The following is a 22,073-nucleotide window of genomic DNA, read 5'->3' as shown; positions in this document are numbered from 1 at the left end:
ATCAGAGAATATACAGAGAAATTTTGAGGCAAAGTTGTAAAAAAGAAGTAGTTACCATGGAACATACGGAAATGTCTCTTTTGATTCCTCCTTTTTAAAATGTTAGGCATATCAAACTCTGCCCAGCCCAGATGTTACTGATCTACAGTAAATCCTATAATTCCCTGACCTTTTATTGCTTTCAAAAAAGTCTGGGAAACTAACATGCCATAATGATATCTTGGATGATTACCTTTACAATGAGTGGGTCATGAGAACAATTACAATTAATTTAAAAATAAATGGTCACAAGGAGTTAGAATACCTATCTACAATGAAATATACTGCTATGTCATGTAAAACTGAATGGCAAACTACCAACACTCAACATGTGCCACTAATACAGTGCAACCCAATACCCAAAGAGCATCAATTATATCAACATGGATTGGCTTATTTCAATCTTCTACTTAATCCAAAAAGGCTTAACCTATTTTTGAACTTGTCTCATTTGCATTTTGTTCAGGATTATAACCCAGGATGGTCCAGCTTTGCCTGCAGAGATAATTTGTTCTCTAATTTCTATGCAATGTACAGATGTTGACCGCAGTCCTGTTAACAAATTACAACATGATGAAAGCTACTACAATATTTTGCAAACAATTGCCGAAATATGAAATTAGATTTCACAAAGTATTTCAAATATATGAAAATACAATTATTTTTCATGGAAAAAATAAATAAATATATATATATATATATAAACACACACATACATATGTATATACACACACAAACACACACACACAAAGACCCAGAATGCATGGCATTCACTCGGTAATTTGTGTACATTTAATATTTCATGCCAAGGTGCTCCGAAGCCAGCAACATATAATCCACAATATCAAGGGAATATGACCACTTACAGGTCTTGTTTTTCAAATGAATAAGTAGGTGTTAACTCGATGCTTCTCAAGGTCTGGGTGAGGTCCAAAACCTTGGCATAAACACCTATTTATTCATTTGTGAAAAAAGATAAACAAGTGCCCATATGTCCTTGGTACTCCGGATTATAGTGTCTGTGTGTCCGTGTGTGTCCAAAATACCAGAGTATTGCAGTATTCAATTATACCTTTTTTACTGGACTAACATAATAGACAAACATTCAAGAGTTTTCCACTCTTCCTCAGGTCTGAAGCAATATGGGGTTTTTTCCCTACCATAACTTTTTTCATTTGTACATATATACATACAAACACAGAGGACATTTTAGGTTATTGACACACCTGTCTTTACCTTTAAATAGTGGTGTAATCAAAAGTGTCAAATAAAATGACACTTCTAAATAGACATTCTAAATAGTAGTAACCACTGAGTTCAATTGAAAAAGAAGCAAGCCTTTTAAAAATGGATATATATAAGATGCAAAGTTGTCATGGCCTATCCTGGCACAGGATGTAATGTACATGACTGTATTCATGCAACTGATAGCTCACTCATGCTTCAAACAAAAAACTTAATGATTCAAAAACTCAGAAGAGCTGCAGAGCTGTGCATCATACTTGCTTATATTGCACTCCTTTCAGGGCCGGACTGGGGATACGAAGCAGCCCTGGAAAAAAATCTATGCCAGCCCCATAAGTCATTGTGCTATGGTAACTTTTATTGAAATATTTAAGAGAAGATCAACGTTTCAGTCCCTCTTGTGGACTTGCATCAGGATCATGATGAAAGTCCACAAGAGGGACTGAAATGTTAATCTTCTCTTAAATATTTCAATAAAAGTTAAGTTTTAAGGAAATCTGAGAGTGCAGCCAACTATTTCAATTGCCTGGATACTGGAGCCCTGGTGATGCACCCAGTCACACAACTTTGAAGCCTGCGTGCAAGGTACAACAGCTTTTTTATATATATATATATATATATATATATATATATATATATATATATATATATATTATTGATACATTTCTTCTTCTAATTCAAAATATTAGTTCTTTCAGGGTAATTAAATTATACAGTAAAGCATACTCACACACAGACACAGACAATCTTACTGACGCACACAAATAGGCTCATTGACAGACAATCTCAATGACACACACAGACAAGGTTACTGGTACACACACAAATTTACTACAGACAAGCTCACTGTCACACACACACACGCTCACTACAGACAAGCTCACTGATGCGCACACACTCTCCCTACAGACAAGCCCATTGACACACACATGCTCCCTACAGAAGAGCTCACTATCACACAGATTCACTACAGACAAGCTCACTGACACACATATGGTCACTACAGACAAGCTCACGATCACACTCATGCTTACTACAGACAAGCTCACTGTGCACACATGCTCACCACAGACAGGCTCCGACACACCCATGCTCCTTACAGACAAGCTCACTAACACACACACACACACATATATGATCCCTACAGACAAGCTCACTGACACACATACAAGCTCACTCACTAGCAGGCACACACACACACACACACACACCAACTCACTAGCAGGTGCACACACACAGAGGCTCCCTCACTAGCAGATGCGCGCACACACACACACACACACGGAAGCTCGCTCGCTCACTCACTAGCAGATGCACACACACAAAGACATCCACACACACAGAGGCAGACAGTCACTGACACCGAGGCAAACATCCACGCATACAGACAGGCAGACAGCCACACACACACAGGCAGACAGTCACACACACACACAGGCAGACAGTCAAACACACAGGCAGACAGCCACATACACAGGCAGGCAGCCACATACACAGGCAGACAGCCACACACTCACACACACACATGCAGACAGTCAGTCACACACACAGTCACACACGCAGACAGTCACACGCAGACAGTCACATGCACACACAGTCACACACACACAGACAGTCACACACACAGGCAGACAGTCACACACACACAGGCAGACAGTCACACACACACACGCAGACAGTCACACACACACACGCAGACAGTCACACACACACACATGCAGACAGTCACATACACACAGGCTGACACACAGACACACTAACACACAGATACACTAACCTGCTTCTTACCTCCACATCCCTTGGAGCTCCTGGTTGCTGTTTGTTGGGGAAGCAGGGACTCCTTCCTGCTTCCCATGCTGCAGTTAGCCAGGCCCCCGCCGCACACTAGGCTCCACCCCCACCACACACTAGGCTCCGCCCCACCACAATTTTCTTTTTATTTTTTTTATGATGCCGGCCATGTGTGAGCTGTGCCGGCCGCCTAGCTCCCCCTGATCCCATGGGGTCCTGTGCAGCCGCACAGCTCACACATAGCCGGCCGAAATCACTGATAAAGGCTGTCAGCCCAGCCGCCGCGGCCCACTGGGAAATTTCCCGGTATCCCGGTGGGCCAGTCCGGCCCTGACTCCTTTACCCAGTACACACGCTTGTAGTTATGCACAGTAATGTAAGGCAAAGTACAAAGCTAAGAGCCCACTGTTATTTCAAAAAAATTTCAATATGAAAGTAAAGTAATTAGAAATTCCAACAGACAGTATTCAATGGCAGCAATCTACGTGTTTATAGAAAAAGCAGTCAGGCCTAAAGGAATAAAAAAAAATTAAAAAAAATCACTTGTTCTGTGCCAAATGTGAAAACCCAAAAAAATTCCAATCCAGTCTTCAGTAAATTATTTGAATACAATCACAAAGTCTAACAAATAGAATTAAAAAAATAATAAGTTTATGCCCATTACAAATATGTATATATACACTGTATACAAATGTAAAAATGTTAAAACTTTATGCTGGTGTTACACTACACTCCAAAGCCAACATTTCGCTGCAATTTTTGGTGTGTTCACTCAAATGTTATCTGGCAGAGGGAACACCCTGCACAGTTGTCAATGTTCAAACAGTCTTCTCCTCCCTGCATCAGCAAGTATGTGTCTTGTTACAGAAATATTTACAGCATAATTTGATATTATATAAGATTACACCAGTGGTTCCCAAACTTTTTAGGTTCAAGGCGCCCTTAATATATCAATATTTTTCCAAGGCACCCAAGGTCCAAATTTCAAGGCTGTATATCTGTACATCGCTGTGGCTTTTACTGGCACTATAGTGTAATGTATAGTGTTGGTGTTTGAGGGGGTGCTTGTGTATAGTTATTGTGTTTTAATACAGGGGTGTGTTTGTATGTAATGTTTGAGTTTGATTGCAGGGGTGTGTCTGAATGTAATGTTCACTTTTAAATGCGGATGTACATTTGTATGAAGTATTTGTGTTTGAGTGAAGGGGTGTGTTTTTTTGGAGTTAGAATGCCCCTACAAGGAGTGTGCTTGTATATTGTGTTGGTGTTTGACTGCTTGATTGTATGCACATACACTACCCCATACATACATACACAGATATTCATGCACATTAACATACAGATACATGTAAATACACCAACACATACACACACATAGAAACACACATGCACTCTGACACACATAAACATTGATACATGCCCGAACCATGACACAGATCACACTGACATAAGAACACACACCCTGACACACAAATGCACATACACAGATGTGTGCGCACACACACTGACACAGAAGCACTCTGACATATATATATATATATATATATATTTACACATATACATACATAGATGCACACCCTGACACACACTCACAAACACCGACATACACACTTGTACACACACCTGTACACATACACACACACACTTATACTCACACACTCATACGTGATTTTTTTTTCTATACCTCGAGCAACCCTCCTGTTAGCTTACCTTGTGTGTCCAGAAGGGTGGTTTTGAGTCCTCCTGGCTGGTGTGAGTGAGAGATTCTAGAGCTCTTCATGCTCCTCTCCCCTCATGCTGTGGTTGCCTCTTCTCCCTACCGCGCTGTCTCCCTGTATGACGCTGGGAGGAAGTGATAGGCTGTCACTTCCTCCCAGCCGGCCAACATTACAGGGGCCCGGTCGGGTGCCGCGGACCTCTAAGGAGTAATGTTTCCCGGTGCTATAATCATCTGGGGCGCCGCGGCACACAGTTTGGGAACTGCTGGATTACATTAAGCCTGATCGCACAGCTCAGATATAATAAAGGGCAAACACCCAAGATGCATATCATATTTATTTTGGCTCCTTAAACTTGCCAGAAAATTTGTCTCCCTCAAATGTCAAAGTTCTCAATCAAAATTCAAGAAGTATTTTTAACCCAGTTTGGTAGACACTTAAATTTTACCCTTGGTCTGCTACACATCATATTTTCCATGTGTTCAGCAGAAGCTCTCAGCAGATCCCCATTCACAAAATGGCGTGAAAAAGATACGGACCCTTTTCACTCTTTATTGTGAATGGGGAGCTACTTATAGGCTGGGACGATCTCAGCCTGATAGGCAGCACCCAGTTCAAGGCTTTCCGACTGAAGGCTCAGACTCAAACAGAAGTGGAGGGGCAAAACTGACAGGAGCCGGACTGAAGACTTTGGAGTTAAGCAATTCATTAATGGTTTAATCTGACGCCCAGAACCTCCTCACACCATAGCATAATTCCAATTAAGTTGTGATGGTGCCCCCAGTCTTCCTATAAACTGTAGAAGCTCAAGTGCTTAAAGCTTCCTTTTAAATTTCTTATCTCACCTACGCACTAACTTCGTACTTCATTGCAGAAAGAATTGATAGGCATCAGGTATACTACCCGGCATTCACTTTCGCCTTCCTTGAAAAGTCATACATATTGAATGATCTGTGCCAGAAATTCTCTAATTACTTTTAATCTTTCATAAAACTTGCACATGATCCTTTTTCTGTGTGGGGAGGGTGGGTGTCAAGATCTATAAAGCCACATCTCAAAAGGCTACCGTAAAAGTTGAAATCCCGGCACTAGCACACATTCAATGAAATCTGCATGTTACAGTGCAGTTAGTTATGAGATTGTAAAAATATTTATATATTTTTTTTCTTCATTATCAATTTGTTTCTACATGTATATTATTGCATAATCCAGGGCTCAACAAATCCCAGGCGCCAGGTTGCCATGGCTACAATGAATTTTGTTCTGGCACCTAGGTGTTCATCAGCTGATTCAGCAGGCGGCAAGGAAGATGCAATCTTCCGTCTCCTCTTGCTCTGCCATCTCGCGCGCCCTGCTTTGATGCCAGGAGCCAGGATAAGACGTCACTCCAGCCTCAGCATCACTAAACAGCGTGCGAGGGAGCTGACTAAGAAGAGCATGAAGATGACAGGATCACAGCAGCCACACTGGAACTCTGGGAAAAGATCCACTCCAGGTCTCCCAAATGTAGGGAGGCCGGGAGGATGTAAACTGAATTAAAATAAATCATAATAATTTGTGAGTGCGTGAGAGATTGTGTGCCGGTATTGCCGTTGCTGGCCCCGCCTCCATGACTGAGATAATCAATCTTGATGATCTCATTCAATCCAATGCTTTCCCATAGGGAAGCTATTGCGCATGTGCAGCAAAAATCTGTGACAGTCAGGATTTCCTCATAGAGATGCACTAATCAACACAACTCTATGGGGAACCTTCAGCGCATTCATGCAGACCGTGGAGAAGCTGAACGTAGGTGCTGCATACAGGACTAGAAAGCACCTCTAGTGGTTGTCAGAGTGACTGCCACCAGAGGTGTTACTTGATTCTGGCCTCACCTTTGAGCCTCACATCCAGCATGTTGCCAAATCCTGTAGATTCCATCTTAAAAACATAGCCCGCATCCGCCCCTTTCTTGCACCAGATACTACCAAGGAGCTTGTCCATGCTCTAGTAATTTCCCGCATGGATTATTGTAACCCTCTCCTGATTGGTCTTCCCAAAAGCCGTACTGCACCGCTACAGTCCATAATGAACGCTGCTGCCAGACTGATTTTCCTCTCTAGTCGGTTCTCTCACACCTCATCCCTCTGCCAGTCCTTACATTGGCTTCCTGTATAGGAGTCAATTCAAGGTATTAATTCACACCTATAAAGCACTGAACAACTCTAGCCCCTCATATCTCCTCACAGATCCATAGGTATGTCCCTTCTCAGTCTCTCCGCTCTGCCAATTACCACCTCCTGTCCGTTGTCCGCACCCGTAGGGCCAACTCACGCTTGCAGGACTTCTCGCGGGCGGCTCCCTTCCTATGGAATAGCCTGCCTACTCCCTTCAGACTCTCCCCTAGTCTTGCATCTTTTAAGAAGTGCCTTAAAACCCATCTCTTTAGGAAAGCTTATGGCCTCCAAGACTAACCCCTACCTCACATACCTGTCTCTTGCTCTCCCCTAAAGGGCAGCCCACCTTATTTGACTGCAAATTCCTGTCCTAATGTGTTTTACACCCCACTTCCTATAGACTGTAAGCTCGTTTGAGCAGGGTCCTCTTCAACCTATTGTTCTCGTAAGTTTTTTGTAATTGTCTGATTTATAGTTAAATCCCCCTCTCATAATATTGTAAAGCGCTACGGAATCTGTTGGCGCTATATAAATGGCATTAATAATAATAATAATAATATGCAGCAATGTAAACACTGCCTTTTCTATGAAAAGGTAGTGCTTACAATGAAAAGCCTACACGGACAGGCTTTTTACACCAGAACCACTACATTAAGCTGCAGTGGTTCCAGTCCCTATAAAATAAAGAATTGTATTTTTTTTGTTGAAAATAAAGCTTTGTTTATTTAAGTAAATAAAAAACCTGGCTCCTAGTTTTAAAGCAAATATGTTCAGCCCTGGCATAATCTATGTAATGCATTAAAAAAGGTGGGTTAACATCCCATCCGAGAGTGTCACTTTAAAGTTTGCCTCACACAACTTTGTTTTAAATTAAAGAGCACTACATGTCCTCTATACTTTGTGCTAGCAGAAATGCTAGCAAATGGATAGAGTTTTATTTAAAGGACCACTATAGGCACCCAGACCACTTCAGCTTAATGAAGTGGTCTGTGTGCCTGGTCCAGCTAGGGTTAACCCTTTTTTCTATAAACATAGCAGTTTCAGAGAAACTGCTATGTTTATAAATGGGTTAATCCAGCCTCTAGTGGCCGTCTCATTGACAGCCGCTAGAGGGCTTCCGCGCTTCTCACTGTGATTTTCACAGTGAGAAGACGCCAGCGTCCATAGGAAAGCATTGTGAATGCTTTCCAATGAGACTGGCTGAATGCGCGTGCGGCTCCTGCCGCGCATGCGCATTCAGCCGAAGAGGAGCAGAGCAGGCGGAGAGGAGAGCTCCCCGCCTGGTGCTGGAGAAAGAGGTAAGTTTAACCCCTTCCTCACCCCAGAGCCCGGCGGGAAGGGTTCCCTGAGGGTGGGGGCACCCTCAGGGCACTATAGTGGTCCTTTAATGTTCCTGTCTCCACTAGTCAATTAAATCCTCAACATTAAACCTGCAATATAGAAGCGCACAGGGTCTAATGCAGAGGACAAAGTGACATGGGTAGTTACGGAACACTACCCAAGCAGTTCTCTTGTTCCCTGTCGCTGTTTTAAACCACTTGCAGGTGTTCCCCACACATGCTGGGGGTATGGGACACACTGACAGACCTCCGATAATGGCAGTGCTCGAGCAAGTGGCTACAGGTGAGTAATGCAATAACCGCTCCCAAAGTAACCAAATCTATATAATTATCTTTAAAGATAAATATATTTAGTGCTAATGGATTTTTTATAACATTAACATAACATTAGTCCTTCACTGTTCAGCTCATATCTGAACAACCACACCGCAAATCAACACAACACAAACAAAATTCAAAGATATCTACACACACAAAAAAAAATACAAGTATGAAATATCCTTAACACACAATGTATAACCTCACTGAGCAAGCAAGACTAACAGATGAGAGAAACAAAGGAAATTTGCCATTACATCAATACTATGAACAAAATCACTTTCAAATCAAAGAATTTGCCACCAATCTGAATAATAATACTAAAAAGAAGAACATCAACATGAGCATCAAATATCTTGTCTCTACCAGTCTGACAATATGTTTCACAGAGTCCATCATAGGTCCCGTCTATATACATGTCATCCTGGACGTGATTTACACATTTTCCTTACTTATCTAATATGGAAAAAAAAAATTATACTTACTGTAATTGTATTTTCCTGACCATTATACATGGCAGTATTTACCTATGGGTTAGCTCCTCCCCTCACAGCAGAAAGGACAGGAAATAGAACTCTGAAATTGGTATAAATAGCATCCCCAACCCCAACAGGCAGGGTTTGTAACTAGCTTCACAACTCTCATAGAAGGTTGATGGGAATGTAATGCTGCAATGTATAATGATCAGGAAAAGAAAATTACAGTTTGTATGCAACAATATTTTTTTTATTCCTGATCAAACATGGCAGGTAATGCCAAAACAGTATGTATAATTTGAGGGACAGAGTTCAAATACAGCTAAAAGATATATAAAACAAATACAATTAATGGGATACACAAAACTAATAAACCTTTTCAAAACGTCAAAATAAGTCATCAGTAAACACAACCTGGAAATCTCAAACATATTTAGCCAATAACAGAAGTAAATGTCCTTTTGTAATATAGAGAAAATACTCAGCACTTCAAATCAGAACCTAGTCAAAAACTTAACTTCCAGAGTACTAAGCAACAATCCTTAATATAAAAGACTTAATTCTGATCAATCTTACAGTACTTTAAAGCAGCGTTTCCCAATTGGTGTTCCGTGGAACCAGAACAAAATTGGGGTCCGCTGCATTTCGCCACATCCAAGATGGCCGCCGCAACATGCTGTTCCCGGAAGGTCGGAAACAACAGAGATTGTGGGAGCACGATCTTAAGCCCGCCCTGCCGTCAGTCCGCCAGCTAGGGACATTAAAAGGCTCTTTCAGGGGCATTGAAATTCTCTGTAAGGGACATTAAAAGGTTCTGTCAGGGGCATTGAAAGACTCTGTCAGGGGCATTGAAAGACTGTCAGTGGCAAAAAAACTGTTAACTGTATTTTTCAAAGAGTTCAGATCTTTTGGCTCCACGTCTAACTCAAAAATCCTGCTTAAGTTCAATTCTTTCTAAGAGTGTTATCAAAATCAGCACCCTTTTCAGTCAAGTTGTGAGAGCTGAATTTTACTACTTCTACCTGTTAGGCACTTATAGAAACTGAGAAAGAAGATACATCTAAAAATCCAGAAAACATGCCCGAAATAGTTGCATCTACTGTTCCTCAAATAGCAGAGACAAGTGACAAGTAAAAAAAAATATATAATTAAAAGCACACACTGCTAGCCAATCTACTCAAACAAGGAAAATATGATGATAGTTGCTTGTCATTTGGATTCAAAAGTGCCAGAATGCAGATTGTCCTGAAGCACAATGCATACTTTGCAATAAAATAATGCCAAACAGTTCATTAGCACCTGCTAAATTAGGTTGTCATTTTGAGAAAAACCACGCAGAGTACAAAGATAAAGACATTGACTTTTTTAAGCGAAAGCTAAAGGAGTATCAGAAGAGTAAACAATTTATGAGCATAACATTTCAAAATGCTAATGAAAAAGCCACAGAGGCTTCTTACAGAGTGAGTTACAGCACAGCACTTGCAGGAGAAGCACACACAATTTAAGCTGTGCCACCTTCCAACACAGTTTTGGGGACTCACTGATAAAACCATGTGCAAACGAAATAGTGTCATGTATTTTAAGTGAGAAGTTGAGTAAAAAAATTGAAACTGTGCCACTTTCCAACAACACAGTTTTGTGCCGTATTCATGATCTTGCTGATGACATCCATACTGAACTAATTTCTCGACTGCATCAATGTGATGGGTACTCGCTGCAATTTATCGAGCACACATATGTTGTAGGACTTTCAATTTTGTTGTTTTTTGTTAGATATAATTTTGACAAACAGATTGAAGAAGACTTGCTTCTGTGTGAAACTTTGAAAACTCAGATCACTGGTGAGAAAATCTTTGACTGTATTCAGTAGTTCATAAACACACACAGTATAAATTGGGACAAATGTGTAGATGTGTGCAGAGATGGTGCCAAAGCAATGGTTGGGAAAGTGGCAGGCACTGTGACACAAATAAGAAATGTAGCTAAAAACAGCACCAGTTCTCACTGTGTTCTTCACATACATGCACTGGTAGTTAAAAATATTTAAATCTCACTTAAAACTGTGCGAGACGAATCGGTCCAGATTATTTTTATTAAAAATACGACCATTACAGTCACGACTATTTAAAATTTCACCACTCTGCTCTGCTCTTGCATTCAGAAGTCCGTTGGCTATCACGAAGTAAAGTCCTTGTTAGAATGTTTGAATTGCGAGTTGTTTGCATATTTCCAGGATCATACATTTGGATTATCTACTCTGTGGTTATTCAAAGTAGCATATCTTGCAGACATAGTCACAAAATTAAATGACATATGTTTATCACTACAAGCAAAAAACACTAATATTTTTAATGCAAGAATTAAAATATTTTCACTGTCTCGTAAGCTGCAGTTTTAGACCTCATCTGTTGAGCAAAATAATTTGAACTCTTTGCCAACACTTAAGTATTTTCTTGAAGGATCAGAAATTGAACTTCAAGATGAAATTCGCAATAAAATTGTAGATCATCTTTGCCATTTAATCACCTCTATTAATCAGTGTTTTCAATTCATGAATTAAAACAATAATGACTGGGTTCGAAATCCATTCATAAATGACAAGCCAGACAATTTTTCTCATGTAGATTTTGAGAATCTGATCGACTTCTGACAGTCAACTAAACCAAAAATGTAAAGAAGTTTCTCATTACTTTTTGGGGTGATTTAAGCAAAGAATACCCAGAATTGTCAAAGTGGGCAATCAAAGTCCTGTTGCCATTCGCCAGCACATACTTCGTGAGACATGCGGCCATCAGAGCGTTGCCATGGGTTACCGTGGCAACGCTCCACGCGGCACGCTGGCCACGAGAGTTACACTGGGGAGCTGGAGGAGTTGCTGGGAGGTGAGTAAACGCTTGCTAAAAAATCAATATCGGTCGATCCCTACCTTTAGCTTTGCATTATGGCATGCATTCGCTGTGGCATTGTTTCGATAAGCTTCTGCAATATCACAACGTTTATTTCCGTCCAGTGTTGCATTAATTTGATGATGGGAGAGTTGATTCTCAATGAGGTTAAGGTCTGGACTCTGTGGTGGCCAATCCATGCTCCCTGAACCACACTTTCACAATTTGAGCCCGATGAATGCTGGCATTATCATCTTGGAATATGCCCGTGCCATCAGGGAAGAACAAATCCATTGATAGAATAACCTGGTCATTCAGTATATTCAGGTAGTCAGCTGACCTCATTCTTTGGGCACATAATGTTGCTGAACCTAGACCTGACCAACTGCAGCAACCCCAGATCATAGCACTGCCCCCACAGGCTTGTACAGTAGGCACTAGACATGATGGGTGCATCACTTCATCTTCCTCTCTTCTCACCCTGATGCCCCCATCACTCTGTAACAGGGTAAATCTGGACTCATCAGACCACATGACCTTCTTCCATTGCTCCGGAGTACAATCGTTATGCTCCCTAGCAGATTGAAGCCTTTTTTCATGATTAGCCTCACTGATTAGTGGTTTTCTTAAGGCTACACAGCTGTTCAGTCCCAATCCCTTGAGTTCCCTTCGCATTGTGCGTGTGGATATGCTCTTACTTTCACTATTAAACATAGCCCTTAGTTCTACTGTTTTTCTACGATTTGATTTCACCAAACGTTTAAGTGATCGCTGATCACGATCAATCAGGATTTTTTTCCGACCACATTTCTTCCTCGAAGACGATGGTTCCCCACTATGCTTCAAGTTTTTAATAATGCGTTGGACAGTTCTTAACCCAATTTTAGTAGTTTCTGCAATCTCCTTAGATGTTTTCTCTGCTTGAGGCATGACAATGATTTGACCCTTCTCAAACAGACTAACATCTTTTCCACGACCACGGGATGTGTCCTTCGACGTGGTTGTTTAAGAAATGAGAAGCTACTCATTGCATCAGTTGGGGCTAAATAACTTATTCCCAGTTAAAAGATAATCGCCCATGCAGTAACTATCCAATAGGAGGCTCGTACCTTTTTGCTTAGTTAAATCCAGCCAGTGTATAATGAGATTGTGTCTTCGGACCAACTCATATACAGAGATAATATCAGTCACATATACTGAGGCTGTGTTATCGATACAGTTCATACAAGGAAGCTATATTTCTTTTGCATGCTCATGCAGCTAAGCAAGAAGATGCAAAACATATTACATTTACATTCTCTAAAAGAAGCCTGCTTATTTGCTAAAAGAAAAAAAAAAAAAACTTACAGGCCTCCTTAAGTACCCTTAACGTCATTTGTAAGGGAAAGATTATATCAGACCCATATACTGTGTGTTTTGTAATGAACTCATACCTGTTTTACCCTTCATTAAGCCTAGGCTGATGTTTGGGACAAGCTATAATCACTCTAGCTAGTTATTTTGTCCCTGGGTAAAGGGGTAAGCTATATTCACTTTGGCTGCTCTGTCCCAGGAGAGAAGGGATACTTAGCGGAGATACTCAGCCTGAGTATAGAAGCTCTGTCTCAAGTGCTTTTTAATGGGTCTTCAGGGAAAGGATGTTGAGCCCTTGCATGACCTTGTGTAGTCATAACACCATTGCCATCTCCTCAGGGAGAGAGTAAGGTCAGTCTAAAAGGAGTACACGCACCCAGGAAGGCAGCTTTTACATATGTGTGGTGCGCTGGGTCTTCAAGGATTAGAGCCTGAACCCTGGTTGGGCATCCAAAAGATAGGGCTGGTGAGCCTAAAATAAAACTCTAGTCCTGCTAAAAACAGAGTACTTCCAAACTGCTGTGAAGAACTGGGGGAAAAGGCTAGCCGATGGGGAGAGGGTGGATGTATTTATACTACTTTCAGAGTTCTATTTTCCAAAATTCCTGCCCTTTCTGCTGTGAGTGGAGGAGTAAATGCTGCCCCCAATATCAATTAACAATCAATTACACATCACAGATTAAACGCAATAATTAGTTAACTCCTAGATTGCATTGGGTAATATAAATGGGTAAGGAGAAGTCAACTAACATATTGCCATTGATAAAATATGCTGACATAATCCTAATTGATAACCACTTGATACATATATTACAATAAGTTACATGTGTACATATACATTCATGTAATTACCCTAAAGATTAAGGCCTCAGAGAAAAAAAAGAAAAAGGCCCTTCCTCTTTAGGGTTATTACATTTGTGTGTATGTACACATGTGTATAATTTATTGTAATACATGTACCAAGTGGTTATCAATGGCAATATGTTAGCTGACTTCCCCTTATTATATATATATCCATTTATATTACCGAATACAATCTATGAATTAAATTGCTCCTATAGTGCCAGGAAAACAAAGCCATTTACCTGGCACTGTAGGTTTCTAAGGAGCCCCCGCCCTGGCGCCCCCTCCAACCCCCCACCCAGCCACTTACCTGAATCCAGCGCCAATGTCCCTTGGCATTGGATCAGGCTCCGCCCACACTCCTCCCCACCGACGTCAGCTGGCAATGGTGACCTAATGCACATGCGTGGCAATTAGGATTTACCCATAGGAAAGCATCAATCAATGCCTTCCCATGGGGAGAATCTGACGCTGCAGATCCTCACGGAGAGGGTGAGGATGTCCAACGTCAGATAACGGACCAAATGTCCGTTTCAATTCCGGAAGCGTCTGGTAGACAGCCACTGAGAGCAGACTTAGAGCTGCAATGTAAACATTGCAGTTCTCTGGAACTGCAATGTTTAACATTGCAGCACTAAGTGCAATAGGGACACAGCACTCAGGCCACTTCAATTAGCTAAAGTGGTCTGGGTGCCTACAGTGTCCCTTTAAGAATTGTACTTTTGTTGTTGAAAATAAAGCTTTGTTTTAAAAAGGCTTGGCTCCTAACATTTTTAGCTGGCTTCTAGATTCAAAGCAAATTTGTCAAACCCTGCTGTAATGCACCATTCGCCCTGAACTTTGTATGGAGAAATGCCAAAATGCATGTTGACATGCCAGCAGTCCTTCAGGGAGAATGTCCTTTGGACAGACAAAACAAAAGTACAGTACAGCGTTTTGAAAAATCACAACAACTCCATGTTTACAAAAGGAAAAAAGTAGCTTTCAAACAAAAGAATATCGCGCCTACCGTGAAACACGGAGGAGGCTCAGTGATGTTTTGGGGTTGCTTTGCTGCCTCTAGCACTGGGCGTCTAGAATCTGTGCAGGGCACAATTAAATCAAAAGAGTATAAAGGCATTCAAGAGCAAACTTTATTTCCCAATGTCAGAAAGCTGTGTCTTAGTCACATGTCATGGATCCTCCAGCCAGATTATGACTCGAAACATACCGTATATACTCGAGTATAAGCCGACCCGAATATAAGCCGAGGCCCCTAATTTTACCCCCAAAAATTGGGAAAACGTATTGACTCGAGTATAAGACTAGGGTGGGAAATGAAGCAGCTACTGGTAAATTTCTAAATAAAATTAGATCCTAAAAAAATTATATTAACTGAATATTTATTTACAGCGTGTGTATATAATGAATGCAGTGTGTATATGAATGCAGTGTGTGTGTATGCAGTGTGTATGAGTGCAGTGTGTATATAATGAATGGAGTGCAGTGTGTGTATAATGAATGCAGTGGAGTGTGTATATGAGTGCAGTGTGTGTATATGAGTGCAGTGTGTGTATGTGTGAGTGCAGTGTGTGTGTGTGTGTGTGTGTGTGTGTGTGTGTGCAGAGCATTGGTGGGGGTTGGGCATTTTATTAATTATTATTTAATTATTATCTTAATATTTTTTTTTGTTATTTTTTTTAGGTAATTATTATTTTTTTTGTTATTATTATTTTAATATTTTTTTTCTTATTATTTGTTTTATTAATATTTTTATTTTTTCGTCCCCCCTCCCTGCCTTTTAGCTGGCCAGGGAGGGGGGCTCTCACTCCCTGGTGGTCCAGTGGATGGGCTGTAGGAGGGGGGCTGTCAGGAAGCTGTAACTTACCTTCACAGCAGCTCCTGTCAGCTCCCTTCTCTCTCCTCCGTCCGTGCAGCTCCCAGGTCAGCTTCCTCTGCAACTCTCGCGGCCGCGCGGAGCGTTGCCACGGTAACCCGTGGCAACGCTCTGACCCCGCGGCTCTCGCGAGAGTTGCAGAGGAAGCTGACCTAGGAGCTGCACGGACGGAGGAGAGAGAAGGGAGCTGACAGGAGCTGCTGTGAAGGTAAGTTACAGCTCTGCCAGACCCCCTCTCCCCCCAGTCTGTATTATGGCAATGAAAATGGCCATAATACAGACACTCACTCGAGTATAAGACGAGTGGGAGTTTTTCAGCACAAAAAATGTGCTGAAAAACTCGTCTTATACTCGAGTATATACGGTACATTAAAATGCACGCAACAATGGTTAAGAAAGAAACCACCGGGCTATTCTGAAGTGGCCTTCTATGAGCCCAGATCTGAATCTAATCCAACGTCTGTGGAAAGAGCTTAAAGGGACACTATAGTCACCTGAACAACTTTAGCTTAATGAAGCAGTTTTGGTGTATAGAACATGCCCCTGCAGCCTCACTGCTCAATCCTCTGTCATTTAGGAGTTAAATCCCTTTGTTTATGAACCCTAGTCACACCTCCCTGCATGTGACTTGCACAGCCTTCCATAAACACTTCCTGTAAAGAGAGCCCTATTTAGGCTTTCTTTATTGCAAGTTCTGTTTAATTAAGATTTTCTTATCCCCTGCTATGTTAATAGCTTGCTAGACCCTGCAAGAGCCTCCTGTATGTGATTAAAGTTCAATTTAGAGATTGAAATACAATTATTTAAGGTAAATTACATCTGTTTGAAAGTGAAACCAGTTTTTGTTTTTTTTCATGCAGGCTCTGTCAATCATAGCCAGGGGAGGTGTGGCTAGGGCTGCATAAACAGAAACAAAGTGATTTAACTCCTAAATGATAGTGAAATTGCAGGGGAATGATCTATACACTAAAACTAATTTAGGTTACTATAGTGTCCCTTTAACAGCACAGTTGGGAAATGGCACCCATCATACCCGAGAGAACTGGAGCAGTTTGCTCAAGAGGAGTGGGCCTAAATCCCTGTTGAGAAGTGTAGAAATCTTATGCAGAGCTACAGAAAGATCTCGATTGCAGTTCTTGTCTTCGCAGACTGTGCTACAAAATATTAGGTTAAGACTGACAATATCTTTGTTTGTGACATTCTCAATTGTTTTACTGTTACTGTTTCATATCTTATGTAAAGTCATAAAACAAAAGTGAAAGGGTCATGTCAGGTACAACTTGTGCTCTTTTAAAAGAACAAACCACTTCATGTTGATTCTCTACACTGTGCTAGCAATGTATAGAAAATTTGCTAGCTAGTGTATAGATTGGGAAAAAAAACGGATTTAAAATTAGCTCTTTCTTCCACCTGTCAGTCAGTTTTCCGGCATAGACTCTGCCAAAGAATTGACTGACAAGAGAGAGCAGAAAAGAACGCTTACAGGTAGTCCTTCTGCTCTCCCAAGCACAGCAACCATAGCACAACTCTCTAGCCCCCTTTAACATTCAAATCCTCCGTTGTCTCCCTCTCTGCAAGCGATGTGCACAAATCAGACCACCATTGTAAGCTAGCTGCCTTGGTGTTATTGACTCATCCTCACCTTGCACTAGGGATCGACCGATATTGATTGTTAGAGCCGATACCGATAATCTGTGAACTTTCAGGCCGATAGACGATAACTTGCCGATATTTTGTACATTTACCATTTTCTAAAAAATTAACTATTTCTAACGGTAAATGCACAAAATATACATGCCACATGTAGTGGATGAAGTGTATTTAGACAGGGGAGCTGTGTGTATAGTGAATGCAGTGAGTGATTGTGTAGTGTGTATGCAGAGTGTATAGTGAATGCAGTGAGTATTTGTGTAGTGTGTATATATAGTGAATGTAGTGTGTGTGTGTAGTGAATGCAGAGTGTGTGTAGTGTGTGTATAGTGAATGCAGAGTGTGTGTTTGTTTAGTGTATAGTGAATGCAGTGTCTGTTTGTGTAGTGTGTATAGTGAATGCAGAGTGTGTGTTTGTGTAGTGTGTATAGTGAATGCAGTGTGTGTTTGTGTAGTGTGTATAGTGAATGCAGTGTGTGTAGTGTGTATAGTGAATGCAGTGTGTGTGTTTGTGTAGTGTGTGTATATAATGCAGTGTGTGTGTTTGTGTAGTGTGTATATAATGCAGTGTGTTTGTGTAGTGTGTGTATGTATGTAATGCAGTGTGTGTTTGTGTAGTGTGTGTATGTAATGCAGTGAGTGTTTGTGTAGTGTGTGTATGTAATGCAGTGTTTGTGTAGTGTGTGTGTATGTAATGCAGTGTGTTTGTGTAGTGTGTGTATGTAATGCAGTGTGTGTTTGTGTAGTGTGTGTATGTAATGCAGTGTGTGTGTGTGTGTAGTGTATGTATGTATGTAATGCAGTGTGTGTGTGTGTTTGTGTAGTGTGTATGTATGTAATGCAGTGAGTGTGTGTGTGTTTGTGTAGTGATGTAATTTGTGTAAAATGGGGGGGGATTTTTTTATGTTAATTATTATTATTTTTTTTTTTAATATTTAACTTGTGTTTTTTTTGGTCCCCCCCTCCCTGCTTCTTACCAGGGAGGGGGGATATAGTATTCCCTGGTGGTCCGGTGGCTTGTTAAGTACTGTTGGGGGCCAGCAGCAAGCGCTGACTTACCTTGCCAGCAGCTCCTCCAGTTCCCCAGGGTAACCCGTGGCAACACTCTGCAGCCGCAGGTCTCGCGAGATTTAGACATGGAGCTGCAGGAGCTGCTGGCAAGGTAAGTCAGCGCTTGCTGCCGCCCCCCCAGGACCGCCGGGCTTGTAATGAGCCTGCCGGTCCTAGAAGGTATTATCGGCAATATCGGTATCTATATTGGCCGATACCGATATTGCCGAAAATACAGAATATCGGCCGATAATATCGGTAAAACCGATAATCGGTCGATCCCTACCTCGCACCTCATATCAAGTCTGCTGCCAGATCCTGCAATTCCACCTTAAAACCATTGCATGCATCTGTCCATTTCTTACGCAAAACACTACTAAGGAGCATGCTCTTTTGATTCTCTCCAAATTGGTCTCTCCAGAAACCATACATTGTCTACAGCCCTTAATAAATGCTGCTTCCAGGCTGATTTTTCAGACCTTACAAACCCATCTCTTCAGAATAGCCGATGGCCTCCCAGAGTAAGTGTAATTCCTCAAAACCTAGCTTTTAGTCTCTAAACTTAATTAATGTCCGTTGAAAATGTTTAGATTCCCTGCCCCCCTTTAAAAGGAATTAAGATGCAGGATTACTTAATTTTTTCTCAACCAATACAATGCTTCCCCATAGAAAAGCATAGTGAGGCTAGCGTGCAAGCACTGCAAAATGCCACGCTGCACCAATCAGATGGTCTTGCTACTCTGCTATTTTGTTGGAAAGCGCCTCTAGTGGCCGTCTGATTGACAGCCATTAAAGACATTCGAACCCTGCAATGTAAACATTGTTTTACAATGCAGGGGCAAAACTACAGGTACTCGGCACTTAGACCACTTGTGATGAAATGGTCTGATTGTCAAAAGTGTCCCTTAATTTTATCCACTGATAGAGTCTCAACAAGTGGTTATTAGTCCACTTTGTACCTGGCATGAAAATTCTTCATATGCACATTTCAAATGCATGCTCCAGTTATCTTTTCAAGAAAATACATATTTTCTTTTATTTCGCTATTCTCTATTTGATCTGCTACTTTTTAAATTATTAAAATCTAAATATTTTTATGCAGTCAGCTTTTCCGCTTTTGTTTGTTGTTTTGATTGTGCTCCTTTTATCTCAGATTAATTTATCGTAGCACAGCTATAAGCACCGGGTCCTAGTCATTTCCAGGGTCAATCATATGCTGTAGCTATTATTTACTATTTGCTATTTGATATTCCCATTATAAAACTGTAAAGGGCTGCAGAATATATTGGTGAGCTAAAAAAGGGTAATAATTCATTCTTCCAAAAGGCGTAATCATTTATGTAAACAAAATGGAGATATATTCACAGATACATTGATAATATACACTGACTAGTATCTCATTACAGAACTATGCTTATTTGTTTTTGGTTTTTTCTTTGATGCTTGCAAATCTACCCCCCTCCAACGTGGCTAGGATATTTAAAAACCAATCCCTGGTCCGCCATTCACCTGAATGACATCACACATGCAAATGTTCCGTAAATCCTATCGGAATCAAGTGGAACGATGTCCTGGAAGCAATACGAAGCATTTCACAGTGCCACTCACACAAGTTATGACTCCCACTAACTTGCACACAAGGCCACCCCCCACTTCACATTTTTTAATATGCTGTGGGTAAATGCAATGCACATCTGTAGACTGTGCCTTCAATACAGTATTTCATTTATGTATTTGTGCTGGAATGACCCCATGCATCATGCAGGAAAACGGGTTATTTGGGGGTATCAGGTGCATGGAAGCACATTATCTGCACAGGTTTTCCTTCAAATGCTATTGCTGTGTAAATATATTTATACTTTTTTACATCAATAGTATACAAAAACACAATAAACACCATACTCCGTTATTAGAATTATAAATAATACCCATGAATAAGCCCAGCCATAGAAATGTATTATCATAAACAAGAGAGAACTATTTTTTATTTATATATATACACACACACACAAAAAAAAATATAAAGGGTATGTAAATTTCCTGTAAATGTAATATGCATTAATATTTGTAAACAATTTTAAAACAGGCCATACTGGAAAACGTGTTATGCATAATTAAAGAGGCGAATAGGTGTAGGAAGATAGATAGATAATAGATTTTATATATATATATATATATATATATATATATTTATATATATTTATTGTGTGTGTAGATGACACCCGTGATGTCTAGACTCTAGAGGACAGCACCTTGCACATGCCTGTTACCAAAACACAGCCTGCCCCTTAGCTACTCGGTGACAAGTCAGACGCTCAAAGGTCACGCGTGCGGGCACAGCAAACACAGACATCAGCGGTAATAGAAGTGACAGCGTCCTTTGCCCGGCTGCGGGGCCTGGCATTAATAGGGTGAATAGGGAGCCGTGCTCGTAGGGAGGAAGCCGCACGCTGTCCAAGCGGGCCTTGCGGAAAGAGAATAAAATATATAGAGAGCAGATCCATCCCTCTCTCCTCCTAAGCCAATCCACACCTCAGTGGGAGCCCTGAACCATGGAAATGATAAGGCTGACATGCACGGAGATCATAAAGCTGACATGCACGGAGATCATAAAGCTGACATGCATGCTGCATCCCCCCTCCCCTCCCACCCCTAACCCAACCTGCACACACACAGAGCTGGTATAAAGGGCTCCACTTCCTGGGTGTCAATGCACAGCCTTGGGAAGCCCAGCCACCCACCCAGAGTGCTGCATGGACCTGCCATCCCTGTGTGTGCATTGCATACAACGTATAGAGCGCCATACAGCCCCACTCAGTCTTAGTACATGGCCCGTTACCTGTGCCACTGAGCTGGAAGTCGAGGGTGTTTTGTCGCACTGCTGCCATAGTGAGCTGGAGCCCTGTGCCATGCCTGGGGGGGCCGCTGCTGGACTGCCCTGTAATGTCAGAGACAGGCTGCTGGCTGCTGTGTGTGTGTGTGTGTGTGTCTGGGCTCACAGACCTGGGGGGAGGAACTGCAGCTTGCTAATGCTCTCATACACAGCACTCACTGCATAGGGACAGGGGAGGAGCAGGCACTGCTAGGGCTCCCACTGATATCCCACCTTGTACACACTGACTCATGGCTGGTATAATCCCAATATTTCCAATGTCAAGAGAGCTGCAAAGCTGGAGGGAAGTGGAATGGGGTCACATCGTAGATAAAGATTAAATAAAAATAGAATTATATGTGGTTCTATATTACTATTGCTCAGCAGTTGTTTGTTTGTTTTTTGGTTTTTTTTTTATTAATTTTGCAAGTGACATACAAATATTTGAATTTTTTTGTGTA

At 41.3% G+C, this 22,073-nt stretch overlaps 1 protein-coding gene across 1 annotated transcript in view; it reads right to left on the bottom strand.

Moving 5' to 3' along the window:
* The window catches only part of SMS (spermine synthase), a 128,374-nt gene extending 106,560 nt beyond the window's left edge, over positions 1 to 21,814 (bottom strand). Inside the window, exon 1 of the mRNA XM_063450271.1 lies at positions 21,580 to 21,814. Coding sequence (XP_063306341.1) covers positions 21,580 to 21,628 — 49 coding nt within the window. The 5' untranslated portion in view covers positions 21,629 to 21,814. The remainder of the gene's footprint in view (positions 1 to 21,579) is intronic.
* Positions 21,815 to 22,073: the final 259 nt, after the last annotated feature.

Source organism: Pelobates fuscus, chromosome 1 (genome assembly GCF_036172605.1).
Source record: "Pelobates fuscus isolate aPelFus1 chromosome 1, aPelFus1.pri, whole genome shotgun sequence".
NCBI lineage: Eukaryota > Metazoa > Chordata > Amphibia > Anura > Pelobatidae > Pelobates > Pelobates fuscus.
Note: the sequence above shows the minus strand (reverse complement) of the source record. Positions and strands in the feature narration are given on the sequence as shown.